The following is a 16,210-nucleotide window of genomic DNA, read 5'->3' on the forward strand; positions in this document are numbered from 1 at the left end:
CTGTCCTCCTTAGCTTCTTTTCTTATGATGTGTAAATGACCATAGGATGGTTGTAGAGGGCCCTTTAAGGCAGCATCATAATTTTACTTAATTGTCAAAATCCAAAGCATTGTTTCACAACTCATTCCAAACTGTTTCTGCAATAGAGGACATGATTTTGTCCTGGAAGGCCAGGACAGCTATTTCAGTGAATGTAGTTAAGTAATTATTGTTCTTTTCAGTAAATCATTACCACTGAATTTAACCTCACTTGCAAACATACAAACACACATGTCCACTGCAGTAGTTCCTATGCCTCTACTTTTTAACCAGCTCTACCATAAAAGCCTCTGATCACTGTGACTGGATTGGGCTGGGCTGTGATTTTACCATGGCTCCTTCAGGCTGTCCATCCTCCCTTCCTCTGTGTGTGTGTCTGTTCCTGGCCTCTGGATTTGCCCAGGCAGGCAGGCTGCTGGTGGTGCCCATGGATGGGAGCCACTGGTTCACCAGGCAGATGACTGTGGAGAAACTCCTCCAGAGAGGGCATGAGGTAGGGGTAGTCATCCCAGAGGAGAGTTGGCAGCTGGGAAAATTGGTGAATTGTACAGTGAAGACATACTCAATTCCTTACACTGTGGAGGATATGGACCGTGAATTCAAGCATTTTTCGTACACTCAATGGAAAACTCCAGAACAAAGTATGTATTCTTTAATAACAGGCTCAGTCAAAGATTTCTTAGAAATAACATTTTCACACTGTAGGAGTTTGTTTAAGGACAAGAAGTTAGTGGAGTACTTGAAGCAGTCTTCTTTTGATGCTGTGTTTCTGGATCCTTTTCACGTGTGTGGCTTAACTGTTGCCAAATATTTGTCACTGCCATCAATAATTTTTGCCAAAGACATATTTTGCGACAATCTTAAAGAGGGTGCCCAGTGCCCAAGTCTTCCTTCTTATGTTCCTAGACTTTTCTCAAAATCCGCAGACACCATGAGTTTCAAGGAGCGATTGTGGAACCATCTTATCTACTTTGAAGAACGTGCATTTTGCTCCTATTATTTGAAAACTGCTATAGAAATTGCCTCTGAGGTTCTGCAGACCCCAGTGACTCTGACAGACCTCTACAGCCCAGTGTCCATTTGGTTGTTACGCACTGACTTTGTGTTCAACTTCCCCAGACCTGTGATGCCCAACATGGTCTTTGTTGGTGGCATCAACTGCTTCCAGAGGAAGCCACTTTCCAAGGTATGTCATTTATTCTTTAGCACATGAATAAAGCCGAGCTATGGACAATATAAAAAGATATTCTTTCCTGAGCTGAGATTTATGGTTTATATTATTTCATATGGAATGTCTTTTGGACTTGAGAATTGTTTCTTTTTTTCAATATACTAATTATGGCAAAAAATCTACATAGGTGATTTATTGATATAGATGTGTATTACTGTGGCATAATTGTATATTCCAAGGTACAGTCTAAATTTATACCTATACATATGCCATTATATTCGTGTGTGTGTGTGTGTGTGTGTGTGTGTGTGTGTGTTTATGACAGAGAAGGAGAGAGAGATTGTGTGTGTGTGTGTCTGTTTGTAGGTCCTAAAATTAGATAGGGACAAGGCAAAGAAAACTTTCATGAGCAGGAACAAAGACAGTAATGATAGCCAAGTTACATCAAAGCAGGAAGAGAACACATGGAGGTAAGGCTGGGCAGCAGGGGAGTGGAGTGAACCAGAGAAAAGCATTGCACATGTTATTATTTTTGTAAACATTGAAAAATACAACATACCATGGTGCAGCGCTCGTTATTGGTACATTGTTCTTGAAGGGAGTATGCATGCTGTTTGTCCAGAATTTAAAAGTTATTGACATGATACATAGGATGGAATGTATGTGATTTTCGTGTTTGTAAGGAAACACAATAAGATAAACAGAAACCATCATCTCAAAATTGGACAGGTCAACAGAGAAATAAAATGCCCCAAGAGAAGGCAAAGGAAGGGGCTGGGGATTTAGCTCAGTGGTAGAGCGCTTACCTAGGAAGCACAAGGCCCTGGGTTCGGTCCCCAGCTCCGAAAAAAAAAAAAAAAAAAAAAAAAAAACCAAAAAAAAAAAAAAAAAAAAAAAAGAAGGCAAAGGAATCATACTATAGTCAGACACAGGAATGTGGAAACACCTTGTCAACCCATTCAATAAAATGCTAAACTGAAACTATAGTTCATCTGCCAAGACCTGCTGCAAACTCTTTTGGCCCAGTGTTTACTGTCTGAATATTTGTCAGTTCATATGCGCTTTGCTGAGCTGTTTTAGAGGGCTTTGTTCTCCTGGTGCCCTCTGTCTCTTCCTTCTCCCCAGTTCTTTTTGCGTCCTCTTTGGAGTTCCCTGAGCTCTGAGGGAAGGGTTTTAATGGAGACATCTCCTTTTCAGCTGTGTATTCCAGTGTCTGGCTCTCTGAAGCGTCTTGCTGTGGGTCTCTGTGTTAGTTCCCATCTCCTGTAAGAGGAAGCAGCTATCATGATGGCTGAATAAGACACCGACTATGAGTACTGAAGGATTCCACTGGGAGTCATTTTATTGTTACCTCATTTTCTTTTTTTTTTTTTTCTTCTTTTTTTTCGGAGCTGGGGACCGAACCCAGGGCCTTGCGCTTGCTAGGCAAGTGCTCTACCGCTGAGCTAAATCCCCAACCCCTGTTACCTCATTTTCAAACAGTCCAGAAGTATTGGGTATTGTCTTATCCCTTTCAGCTATGTATACCTAAGCAGTGTCAGGTGTGCGCTCCATCTCAGGGAGCGGGCCTTAATTGAAATCAGATATTGGTTGGTTAATCTCACAAGGTTTATACTTCCATTGCTCTAATATATTTTATACTCAAGACAGATTGCAGGCAAAATATTTGGTGGTTGTTTTGATGTTTACTTTCCCTTTGGTTGCCTGCAGCATACCTTCCCTATCATAGACAATAGAGCATAAAGGGAAGGTTCTATGTAGGCACCAGCTGAACTTCTCCGTGTTCAGTGCTCTCTCTTTGTGTTGTCTTCAACACTGGGACCTTGCTGTCAGTGTGTGGATAGCATACTGTTGTCTTGGCCACAGCCTGGTTTGTTTGTGGATTTCCATGAGATCCTTTGGCTACAAACTGAAGTAGATGGAATCCAGTGCCATCATTGGAACCTTTGTCTAGTGTCAAGATATGGCCCTAGGCTTTTTACCTTCTTTAATATAGGCAAACTTCATTAGGATTGCCTTCCTGTAGAATAGGAAGTTTCAACTGCACTAGGTTTACACACTGCCACTCAATCGCTCTTCAATTCTAGCTGGCCCTTCCAACAATCTCTCTCTCAGACCCTTCTCCCTTCCCCCTTTCTACCTGGCTCTTCTGTTTTAGTCTCCTCTCTTCACTCCACTCCACTCATAAAATCTATTCTATGTTCCACTCCCCAGGAGATCCATGTGTCCCTCCTAGTCCCTTCCTGTACCCAGCCTCTCTGGCTCTAAGGATTGTAGCTTGGTTATCCCTTATTTAATGGCTAATATCCAAATATAAGTGAACACATAAAATATTAATTTTTCTGCGCCTGGCTTATCTTACCAAGGGTGATTGTTATATACATTTGCCTCCAAATTTCATGATGTCATTTTTGGGTTTTTTTGGGGGGGTGCAGGAAACTTTATTGATGGTATTCAAGAGAGAAGGGGGAGCTCCCTAGGCCCCTCCTGTTATTATGGGGTCTGGGATGGAATTGTGAGGGACATGCTCAGTGTTGGGGGCTGAGTTGGGATGGAGACTCCTCAGCAACTGAGGGTCTCTCTGTTGCTCTCAGATCCTTGCTGGGCTGGGGTGGGTGGTCCAGGGTTTTTCATTCTTTGGAGGTCATGTAGACCATGAGGTCCACCACCCTGTTGCTGTAGCCATATTCATTGTCATACCAGGAAATGAACTTAACAAATTTGTCATTGAGAGCACTGTCAGCCCCAGAATCAAAGGTGGAAGAGTGGGAGTTGCTGTTGAAGTTCCAGGAGACAACCTGGTCCTCAGTGTAGCCCAGGATGCACTTGAGTGGGCCCTCAGACTCCTGCTTCACCACCTTCTTGATGTCATAATATCAAGGTTTCTCCAGGCTGCATATCAGATCCACAACGGATACATTGGGGGTAGGAACGCAGAAGGCCATGCCAGTGAGCTTCCCATTCAGCTCCTGATTCCTGGGTGAAACAATAAGTCACTAGAGTCTCCATTAAAAACAGACTGTAACACTATCATTATGCCCTGACTCACTCTGCACCAGGACCAAGTCGAACAGTGTCTCCAGGAACTGTGTTAAGAGATGCAAGTCCTAGGCTCCAGAACTAAGTCCTAGACTCCAATTCCTAGAAAAGCAAACTTGTGGACATTGTGCCTGGGATAAATCAATGTGACCCTCATGGAGTCAACAAGTTTTGAGAGCTCCAGTGCCCTTTGTATCCTGTCTTCTGTCCAGGTGCCTGTCAAAGAGCCAGGCTAAGAAATAAACTTCATTCTTTCATAGAAATGTTGCATCAAAGAACAGAAACTTCTGAGTGAATATCTAACACAGTGAGTGAGTGTTTGCTATTTTGACAGGGACAATTGCTAGGTTATTAGCTTACTGGAGTCCTACAGAACAGAACACTCCCAAGGCCCAGAGCCTGTCAGTCAAGACTCCTAAACTCTGAGATGCATGAACTCACAGCAACATAGAGTTGATTTGAGACCTGGCATGTCCTTTCCTACATATGTGTCCTTCAGGAGAGACCTGCTTCTATGTGACTGCTGGCACTCTCTACCTCTTCTTGGTGACTCTCACAGTCTGTCCTCCTTAGCTTCTTTTCTTATGATGTGTAAATGACCATAGGATGGTTGTAGAGGGCCCTTTAAGGCAGCTTCTTAATTTTACTTAATTGTCAAAAAACAAAGCATCATTTCATAACTCATTCAAAACTGTTTCTGCCATAGAGGACATGATCTTTCCTAAGCACAGATCATCACCCATCTTTATCTGGAAGGCACAGGACACCTATCTCAGCAAAAGCAGTTAAGTAATTATGGCTCTTTTGCATAAATCATTAACACTGAATTTAACCTCACTTGCAAACATACAAACACCCATGTCCACTGCAGTAATTCTTGTGCCTCTACTTTTTAACCAGCTCTACCATAAAAGCCTATGATCGCTGTGCCTTGATTGCTCTGGGCTGTGATTTTACCATGGCTCCTTCAGGCTGTCCATCCTCCCTTCCTCTGTGTGTCTGGCCTCTGGCTTTGCCCAGGCAGGCATGACATGGAGGGCATGACCTCCCAAAGGCAAAGGTCACAAGCTCTTCTTTTCAGGAAAGCACAAACATATAGTCTGCCAAACTAGCTCATTAGTTATTCTGGATAAATCATTGGCAGTGGGTGTAACCTCTTCACTCTGAGGTAGTTTTGGTATGTCTATCATATTCTGCTAATGTTCGCAAGATGTAGACTCTGAAAACAATTGGAAAGCGGGGTGGTTTGATTAAGTTTGGCTCTCTTGGTCTATGTGTTTGCATGCTTTGCCCATCAGCAGTGGCAATATTAGGAGATGCAGTCTCTTTGGAGTAGGTGTGGCCTGTCTGAGGTAGTGTGTCATCCTGGAGGTGGGCTTTGAGTTGAGCACAATCTCTGCCCAGTGTGGAAAGAGAGCCTCCTCTTGGCTGCCTGTGGAATCCAGTCCCCTTCTGCTGTCTGTCTTTGTATCAAGATGTAGAACTCTTGAGTCTTCCCATACCGTGTCTGTCTTGAGACTGCCATGCCTCCCATTATGATGGCAGTGGACTGAATCTCTGAAAGTGTAAGCCAGCCCCAATTCAATGTTTTCTTTTGTAAGAGTTGCCTTGGTCACAGTGTCTCTTCACAGCAATGAAACCCTAACCGAGACAGTAAGATACCTGCAGGCAAGGTTTTCTGATGCATTCCTGGATACTTTTGATGTTAACACCGTGATTGCCAAATATGTTTCCCTTCTACCAGTGATGGTCAGCAGTGTACCATTTGCTGCAATGTGGAAGCTTCTCTTTCTCTCCTCCTCCCAGATACTATGGCTTTCTCTCTTCTAAGAGAGATTGTAGAATTATTTTTCCTTTTTGCTTGAACGGTTATTATCACAGAAATTATGTCTGACCTATTGCAAGTCCCTGAGAGAAGGATCTCTACAAATGGACATTTTGTTGTTTTGTATAGACTGTGCTTTTCAGTGTTGCAGGGTTCTGATGCTCAGCATGGTCTTCACGGTGGGATCAGCTGCTAGCAGAGAAAGTCACTGTATCAAGTGTGTTTCTGTCCCATAGACTAGTACAGGTGGCCTGCTTTTGAGCACTAGCAGGGAACATTTCCCATTAAACCATGGGTTGTCAAGTACGGTTGCCACATATACAGTTTGTGGCTCAATGAGTTATTTTTTGCCAAGTTTTGTAATTTAATTTACCAAATCTTATAAATTCGCCTTCCCTTATGTATGTGTATGTACAGCTGTATTCATTATTTCTAATTTTCATGTTGTTTAAAAATATACAGGTTTCAGTTGAATTGTATCCTAGGATTTCTTGGGAAGAGGCACCACGATTAAGGCACCTATTATAATTTTTCTCTCATTTGTAGTTTTGTATAATTTAACTGGGGCTGGCTTACAGTTTCAGAATTTCAGTCCAGTATCACCATGGCAAGAAAGATGGCAGCAGGTAAGAAGACATGGGGCCGAGAGACAGGAGCTGAGCGTTGTACATCTTGAATGAAAGAGAGACAGGAAACAGCTGTGTTTTCCTCATGCATCCATGAGGAGGGTGTCTTTCACACTGGGTGCAGTCCTGAGCATAGGGACCTCAATGCTTGCCTCTGACAGTGACTCACTTCCTTTAACAAGGGCACATGACTTAATAGTGCCACATCCCATGTACCAAGCATATCCAAGGCCCCACAGTTCTCTTCATATAACTCTTTTAACCCATCTCTCAGTTCCTCACTTACAAGAGTGGTTGAATGATAAGTGTGCTGCTTTAAAAATATCCTCTGTAATTGTTTTGCAATGTGTTCACATGGGATGCATCAGCTCATATTCATTTCATTAATAATGTATAGTAATTGGTGGGGAATATTGCTCCTTACTTTGTCCTTTTTTAGGTAACAGATCACTGATATCTTCACAGGCAGAGCCTACAGATTTGTCTTACAGATTTAAGTACCTTAAAATCTTCATGTTTATCATCAGTCAGTAGCAATAGACATTTAAACTTTTTTTTTTTTTTTGCTTTTTATTTAGGACAGAAATGTGCCAGGCATCCTGAAATCCTGTTTTCTGTTCACCTCTTTACCTTTTTTGTCCTAAGTTCAGCCTGGTGTCCTAGGTAAGAGTGGCCATGTCTAATTGTCAGCGTGTCATTGTATGTGTGATAATTGTCAGCGTGTCATTGTATGTGTGTCTTACAGCACTCCACCAGTTTGAGAGATAGATTGTAATCTACAAATAATGTGACAGTAAGGTCAATGCTGGATGATGGTAGTAACTTTCCCACTGCCTGCCTCCCTCCAGATGATGTCTAATTAATAAAATTGTACATTAATGTTTCTGAGCAATGATATTATATGCAGCAACATTTCCCCATTGATAGTACTGGAGATAGAACCCAGGTCCCTATACATGCTAGGCAAGGAAGCTAGCTACTACTGAGCTATATCCTTGGCCCTCCTTTTGTTTTTCCTTTGGAGACATGTCTCACTGAGTTGAAGAGATGATCTTTCAACCCATTCTATAGGCCACACAGCCTGTATTCAGTATCTAGTGAGTAAACCCAAGGCCATCACTAAAGATTACTTATCTTGGCTTTTTAATCAAAATCTCCAGACTTATATAAGCACATTCTATATTGCAATGAGTACCTTTCTTATATCCTTCTGTCTATCTCTTTAAAAGGAAACAGTGGTGGTAAGCGTAGTATCCATCAGGCCTCAAGAGTGGGACAAAGATGAGTAGTGACAAAGCTGGGACTCATTCCCATCCAGACATGACATCTGTTTCTAGGACACCATGACCCTAAGAGCTTCACACTGGTGTTCTTCAAGGGTCTTAGAGGAAGAAAAAAGAAAAGGAAACCTGCAGTTTATTATGTGTTCCTGATCGTATAGTGATAGTTGAGATCGTACACAATGGTAAAACCACAGCTCCCCAATGTAAGTCGTTGAAGATGGGCTTGGGTACCAGGAAACGTCTGGTGCACTGTGAGACTCTGCACAGGAGTTCTGAGTGTGTCTGTTCTGCTGTCTGCAGGATGGAAGGGAACACTGTACCTGCACTGTGTGTTGGGGACAGACCTGGGGCAGCACTGCTTTAGATCCAAATAAGGGCTTTATATGACTACTGCTTACATCGAAGTAAACCTGATTAGAGTCCTTGTGGAAGCAATGCGGACGTGATGGCATGTGCCCTGATTGGTTACTCCATATCACCTGTAAGACAGCATCTGTGCCCATGATTTCCCTGTTACCTGTGCTTTGGAACCTGGTGACATTTCTCTTCAGAAGTGTGGACAAGGTGTGCATTCTGATCCTTATGAACTCTTTTTTCTGTTTAACAGATCTTTTTTCTTCCTTTAATGTATTTATTTACTCATTTTACATCCCAATCCCAGGCCCCTAACCCCATTCTCCCCTCACTTAGCCCCACCCTCATTTCGTTTCCCCTGTATTTTGATGAGGAACTCCTATTACCAACCCATTCTGGTCCATCAAGTCACTGTAGGACTAGGCACACCCTCTCCCACTGGAGGTCAGAAAAGGCAGCCCAGTTAGGGGAACAGCATCTACAGGCAGGCAACAGAGTCAGGGACAGCCTCCACTCCAGTTGTTGGGGGACTTTTATGAAGACAAGCTGTACATCTGTTATATATGTTCAAGAGGCCTAGGTCCAGTGTGTGTGTGCTCTTTGGTTGGTACTTCAGTCTCTGGGAGCCCTCAAGTGTCCACGTTAGTTGACTCTGTTGGTCTTCTTTTTGAGTCCTTATCCCCATTTAGGTCGCTCAATCCTTCTTTCATTTCTTTGCCAAGACTCCCCCCTCTAGCTCCCTCTAATGTTTGCCTGTGGGTCTCTGCATCTCTTTCCATTGCCTGCTGGGTGGAGCCTCTCAGAGGACAGTTATGGTAGGCTCTTGTCTGCAAGCATCACAGAGTATCGTAACAGTGTCCGGGACTGATTCTTGCCCTTGGGATGGGTCTCACGTTTGGTCCGTCATTGGTTGGCCATTCCGTTAGTCTCTGCTGCATCTATGTCCTTGCACTTTTTGTAAGCAAAACAAATTTTTGGTCAAAGGTTTTATGGGTGGGTTGGTGTCCTTATCCCTCCACTGGGAGTCCTGCCTGGCTGTAGGAGGTGGCCACTTCAGTCTCCACATCACAGAATGCTAGAAGTCTCAGCTAGCCTTACCCTCCTAGATACTTGGGGCCTCTCCCATCCCACGTCTCTGTCCTGTTATAGAGATTCCCTCCCCCCACTTCCTGTCATTCTCCAGGCACTCTTTCCCCATCTCTGTTGAGAAGTCAGGTGTAATTCTGACAAGTCTACTCACATATGTAACTTGACCTTTTCCCTGGCAGCTTTTAATATTCTTTCTCTGGTCTATATATTTGGTGTTTTGATTATTATGTGGTTGAAAGATTTCCTTTTCTGGTCCAATCTATTTAGTGTTCTATAAGGCCATTTTCTCACTAAGGGGTTTATCAACTTGTTTTTTTCAAATTGTTATTTTCACATTGTAGGAGTTCGTTTAGTGACAAGAGGTTAGCGGAGTACCCTCAGCAGAGCTCTCTTGATGGATCCTTTCAAAGTGTGGTGCTTAATGGCTGCCAAACACGCCTTGCTCCCATCTGTGCTCTTCACCAGAGTAGGATTTTGCCACTCTCCTGGAGGAGGTTCTCAGGCCCTCAGTCCCCTTTCTTACATCCCCGGGCTTCTTTCTGGCTTCTCTGATATCATGACTTCCAACAAGTTTATTAACTTGGAGGAACATTGATTTTGCCCTATATTTTTAAAAAGCACCCATAGCATTTACCTCTGAAGTTCTCCAAACACCTACAACAGCTTATTATGTCTTCAGCCACACATCTATTCGATTGTTAAGCACAGAGTATGTTTTGAACTGTCCCAGACCTGTGATGCCCAGTATGGTCTTTGTTGGAGGAATCAGTTGCTACTGGGGAGGCCACCGGCTGAGGTGTATTCTTCCTTCTTCATAGAGTGAAGGAGAAGCTGGCCTTAAACTGTGAATGCGAGCTTTCCTTCCTGATCTGTGAGCTCTCGTGTTTGCTGTTTCTTCCTGCTCTTACACCATTCACTCGGTGGCACACCATGCTTTTTAGAAATCTGTGCTTGTTGATACGCGTTTGTGGATAGGTGATGCTCTAGCATACGATCACCATGGTGCATTTTAATATTGTTTTTGAAAAAATGGTGAAGAAAAGGAAGAAATGAAACCTTTGTTTTTGCTGTTTTCATGCCCTGTTCTGTTGACGAAACCTCTGGGAAGCTTCGCGTTTATCAGTTTGAGGGGGATTGCTATAAATAATACGTACAGTAATAGAAATCTGTGGATCATCGGCCTAGTCAGTCCACAAGGCAAAGGGAGCAGAGCCGTTGAACAGGTGAATAAACCACACAGGGGCCTGCAGTCAGGAGGCAGGGCAACTTTACTTAGGGTGCTTGAAGGCTTACAGAGTTTGGGGGGGCTGAGGGTAGGGACATCCGGGATGGGCAAAGGTCATTGGCTGGGGACTTGGGATGCCTGGAATGCCTCATTAGCCTGGGGAAGCATTTCAGGAATCTCAGGTGTTGGCTGAACAGGTTTTGTAAGGAGAAAGGAAATTGATCCTATAAACTAATTGAGCATATGTGACATTCCTCAGGTAGAGGCCAGTGTTGGGGCTTAGGTCAGAGAAGGAGAAAATTCTGCTAACCAAGGGCATCCTATATGACACGCCAAGCCCCAGAAGTCTATCTGGTCAACTGTAGACTGAACTAAATGAGCAGAGTTTTCCCACATAAATTCTTACAACAGTTTCATTAAAGTAAAAACTAACATTGGTTTGGACGTGAGCTACTTCATCTCATACTTTCCGTTAAATGATAGCTGGTTTTTTCTTTCTTTTTTTTTCTTTCTTTTTTTTTTTTTGTTTATTTGTTTTTTTGACCTTTCAGTAGTAATCTTATGTTCTCTTTTCAAATAGAACTTTGATTTTGTGTTTGATAATCTCATCCATGCATACAATTTATTTGGATAAAATCCACCCCTCCCCCACTTCATCCTCTCCAAATTTTCATACTCTAGCACTACCAATGTGTTATTTTAGGTGTGCCTTGTCTTTTGTACCAACCAATATTGAGATTTAATTTCAGACTAGAGTAACCATCCTTGCCCTTTAAACTTGAAAGCATTTCCTAATCCTGCCATGTTCTCAACAGCACAGAGCCTCAGGAGCAGAGTGGCTGGGGCTAGGTACACACACAGCACATTTTAGTGCTTTTGGCTAATTGCTTTCCAAACTTGGAATAACTCAGCATTTGGTCACTGTGTGAGAGTTTTCCATTTCCCCTGCTTCTCTGCATGTTGTCCAACTTAAATTGTTGTGAACTGTGTCGATGAAACATTCTGTGTCGATGCCTCCGTGTTCACTAGCAGTTTCGGTAGGTGGTTGGGGCACTTGTGTATTTCCTCCTTGATGAATTGCACATTGACATCCTTTTACCAACCTCTCCAGTTGCTGCCAGCCTCTAGAGCTCAGGAACATGAACAGTCAGTCCTCCAAATACGTGCTGCACCTTTTTCTCAGCTGCTTATCTTTCAATCTTTGTTCATGTTTATGAGTAAGGAGTTTTGCCTTCCTGTATGTAGACCACGTGCATGGAATACACACAGAAACCAGAAGAAGGCTTGGGATACCCTGGAACTGGAGTTGCAGATGGCTGTGAGCCTTGATGTGGGAGCTGTGGTTTGAACCTGGGTCCCATGGAAAGGAAGCCATATCACCTAACCCCTGGGCTACTACCCCTCTGGCTGCCTGACTGTTCATCTTCTAATTGAGATGGTTTTTATTATGGATCATCCAAATTGGTTAACTTTTCTCTTTGTTTTCAATGTTAACTTTATCTTTAAGAGCTTCTGGATTTCAGTAAATATTGCTATTTTCAAACCCAAAATATCAGAGCCTGTTTCCAAACCTAAAACACCAGCTCATTTGTGAGTGTCTCCAATTGCTCTATGGCTGACAACATGTTTCTGAGAACTTGACCCCAGGCAGTGTAGGTGTCTGAATTTCTCTGTGGCTGCCTGAGGACTGCAGGTCCCTACCATCACTTGAGGACCTCGCACTTCCTTGGTGGACTGGTAGAATGCCTCTTTGTCAGGCCTTAATTTTCAGGTTATGTCTGCTTCCAACCTCTCAGTTTGGCCATACTCACATGCAGCACCGTATTATAATGGATTGCTTCTCTGGTAGGTTTAGTATCTTTAGTAGTGTGAGTCCCATGACTACTGATTTCCAAATTGTGTTGGTGAGTCCCATGATACAGTCTCCCTTACAACTTAAAATGGTTTTGTCGAGCTGGGAGCAGTTGCTGCTTCTGCAGAGGACCAGGTTGGTTCCCAGCCCACATTCAGGCTCCTCACATCCAACCCTAACTTCAGCTCCAGGATTCCAGCACCCAATTCTGGTCACTGTGGGTACCTTCACACACCTGTGCACACACCCACAGAGACACACATATACTCATCATTAAAATAAACCCTTGGAAAGTGTGTTGCTGAGGTCCATAAATGAAAACAAACAGTAGGGCAGTGTGTATATTACATAAAATGCTTTCATTAACTGAAAAGCACTGGTTTGTGTTGGTGTTGTGTCCTTGTCAGGAATATGCATTCTACTTAACACATTGAGATTTCATTTCATGCCAGTCATAAAATTTTGTCCTTACAATTGTATGTTGTAGACAAGTTTTATCTTTATCATTAAAATGTATTTCTAGGCTTTTGGTATTTAAAGTTGTGGGTTACAGGTTAGTTTATTTTGTTTTTGAAGTGGTTATTGGTCGTTGAAATATACCTTTGTGTTTTTACATTCCATCTATACATGTAGTTAATTTCATTTATTAGTGTATAAGATTTATTGGGTACACATAAGATGCCAAAGGCCCTGCCATTATGATTCCAACTATTATGGACTATGTGCTCCTGTCCTGCTTGGTTGTATCATCCTGACTGACCCCTCAGTCTGAGAAAGGGAACACCACTGAGAAACTACGTCCCTAAGACTGGCAGGCAAGCCTGGGCCGCACATTCCTCATTAGTGCTCAGGCAGGGCCCAGGACACGGGACACAGGGCCAACCCTGCGCAGCTTGTTCTGGGTTGTATTAGGAAGCAGGCTGAGCAAGCCATGAGGATAAGGCCAGTTAACAGCATCCCCCTTGGCTTCTGCTTCAGTTCCTGCCTCCAGGTTTCTGCCTGGATGTCCTGCCCTGCTGTCCTTCACAGAGATAGGGTTCCCTGAGAGCTGTAAGCTGAAATAAACCCTTTCCTTCCCGAGATGCGTTTCCCATGGTCTTTATCACAGCAACAGAAACTCCGACTAAGACAGCCTTACTGACTTGGAATGAGCTGCTCCTTTAAGTTGTATAATTTAGGATTCAAGTGAGTTCAGGTCTGACCCCCTGTTACTCTCTCTGGAGAGGTTTTATAACAGCAGACCTGTGGGTTTCAATCCTTGTTCTGGCTTATTCTGCATTTTAAAATACTTCGATTATCTTTAAAACAATAACAGAATAGAATATAATGGAACAGAATAGAATATAAAGATGCATGCTTGGACTCATTTGTGTAAAATGCATAGCACTTTACCAAGTAAAATACATGCATTCATTAAAAACAGTTTTTAAAATTATCAGAATCAAAACTATGCTTTACATTAAAATGATTGGGATAACAACAAACTTTCCTTAACTTCATGATCATGAATAAGACCTGGGCTGGAGATACACTCAGTGGTTGACAATGTCACTTGCCTCTCAGAGGAACCCAGATTCAATTCCCAGCAACCACATCTCAGCTCATAAGGTAACTCTAAGCCCACAGACTTCTTCTGATCTCCATAGGCATTATATGCATGTAGTACACATACATGCATGGAGGCAAAGCACACATACACATAAATAATAAATAAAATGCACAAAATAATCTGTGATATATTCAACTTTAAAAAAATTTAATGGGGGTTGGGGATTTAGCTCAGTGGTAGAGCGGTTGCCTAGGAAGCCCAAGGCCCTGGGTTCGGTCTTCAGCTCTGAAAACAAATTTTTTAATGAGCTTTATTATTTAAAAAACCTTGTAAACATGCCAAAAACAGTGGTGCAATGCCTTTCATCGCAGCACTCCTGAGGATGAGGTTGGTGGATCTCTAAGTTCAACATTAGCCTGGTCCACAGAGGATCCAGGATAGACACGTCCACGCACAGAAACACTGTCCCAAACAAGCAATAAACAAACAAACATAGAAACAAACAAACCCTTTCATCTCCTCATCCCCAAAAAACAAAAACAAAAACATTGCAGATAAATCAAAACATCAGAGACCATAATTAACCAGAAGAAAGGCCACACAGCTCAAGAAACTTCTGCCTAGTTAGAGCAACTCTTTTGAACACATGCTGTGCTGAAAGTCAAAGGCTTTATTATATGTAGTTGGGTATTTTTTTTCACATTCTAGTATATTAGGGGAATGAGAGATTTTTCAACCAATTCGTGGGCAATGGGGACAGTGTTATTTCTGAAGATTAGAGACTGTAGTGTCAGGACTTTCAAATTCAAGTGTTGCTCTCTTGTCCTGGCAAGATCGGGCAGGATATGGGAGTGGTTACAAAAATGCAAGCAGAAACTACAAGATCTCCAAGATGCCATCCACAGCACCAGGAAGAGGATACTAAAAGGAAAAGTAAAAATACCTTCAGAGTGCATATGAAGACCAGACCATCATGCAGGCCTGGTGGGAAATTAAAATGATACAGCCCTGTGTAGAGCTGTCTGACGTCTTAGCAGTGAACACTAGAATTTCCTCATGAGCTAGCAGCCCTAGTTGCAGGACTTCAGATCACTTCCTAAGAAGAACCTGCATGTGGCAGTGATGACAGCACTATTCAAAGTAGCCACAAAGTGGAAGCAATCCTACGGATGCTGCAAAACCATGAGAGACAGAGCCATAGCTCTGTGAAGTTCCCTGGGTTGAAAGACCCCCAGACTTAGGAAGACTCTCGCTCCAGTCATGGGTTGAGGTACCCCCAGGAAACACGAGAAGCCGGTCTTGATGTAATCAACAAGAGGCAGTTTTATTTACGAGATCTCGGGCTGACACGTATCTCATACAGGAGATTGAGTCCAGCCCCGAGCCTCTCTAGGCAGGAGCTTATATAGGGAAAACCAGGGGTTTCGTGTGAATACACATAATTGGCTAATACAAAGGGTGCACAGTTACTTTTGGCATGGAGTTACATCAACAAAGCATACATGTAATCTAGCATCTCAGCAATGTGGGCAGGGCAACTCGTCTCACTGCAGCAGGGGGATGACCCATCCTCAGGGAGTGAAGGAAGGGGAGAGGGTGGCTCCAGATGGCCAGTGTCCTTGGGAGTTGATAGTCGGGCCAGTGAGCCCTATCTCAAATTCTCTCGGGCATGTCTGGACTTTGTTCATGACTAACTTTTAGAAATTTTAACCCTTCAGGGTCACTAAGGGGCATCACAACAGAGCTCTCTGCTTCTCCATAGAATATGTCTGCCTGTGACTTCGGGTGCATCAGAGGGGATGTTGTAAGGGGTAGATGGTCACCTTCCTTCAAGTCCCTGGAGTGGTTCATGGACGTGGTTGTCAGTCTCATGTCAGCAAGTCAGAAGATAGAGTGTCTGGAAATGGAACAAGAACTGCACTGCCCATGGTCAGAGACAGCAGGATGGCTCATCTGGCCGACATGAGTCTGTGTCTCAGGAGGAGGGGCAGGTTCAGGAAGTTCCCCTGAGCCTTGGAAGCAGAAGCAGCAAATCGCAGAGTCAATGTGGTCACCTTAAAAAAAAAGTCCAGATTTTGCTTTGAGACAAATTCTAGAAATGTAGCCTTCTTGAAACTTGCTTCCTTTGGTAAAAACATTTGGACTCCTTAGAGTCAAG

At 43.1% G+C, this 16,210-nt stretch overlaps 1 protein-coding gene and 1 pseudogene across 1 annotated transcript in view; both read left to right on the forward strand.

The window, feature by feature from the left end:
• Positions 1-370: 370 nt before the first annotated feature.
• Ugt1a9 (UDP glucuronosyltransferase family 1 member A9) overlaps positions 371-16,210 on the forward strand; it is a 111,259-nt gene continuing 95,419 nt past the window's right edge. The window contains 1 exon segment of the mRNA NM_201425.2: positions 371-1,225. Within this exon segment, the coding sequence (NP_958828.1) occupies positions 371-1,225 (855 nt within the window).
• LOC148003832 (UDP-glucuronosyltransferase 1A8 pseudogene) lies at positions 8,201-10,244 on the forward strand (annotated as a pseudogene).

The sequence above is a fragment of the Rattus norvegicus genome, chromosome 9, assembly GCF_021556685.1.
Source record: "Rattus norvegicus strain SHRSP/BbbUtx chromosome 9, alternate assembly SHRSP_T2T, whole genome shotgun sequence".
Taxonomy (NCBI): Eukaryota; Metazoa; Chordata; class Mammalia; order Rodentia; family Muridae; genus Rattus; species Rattus norvegicus.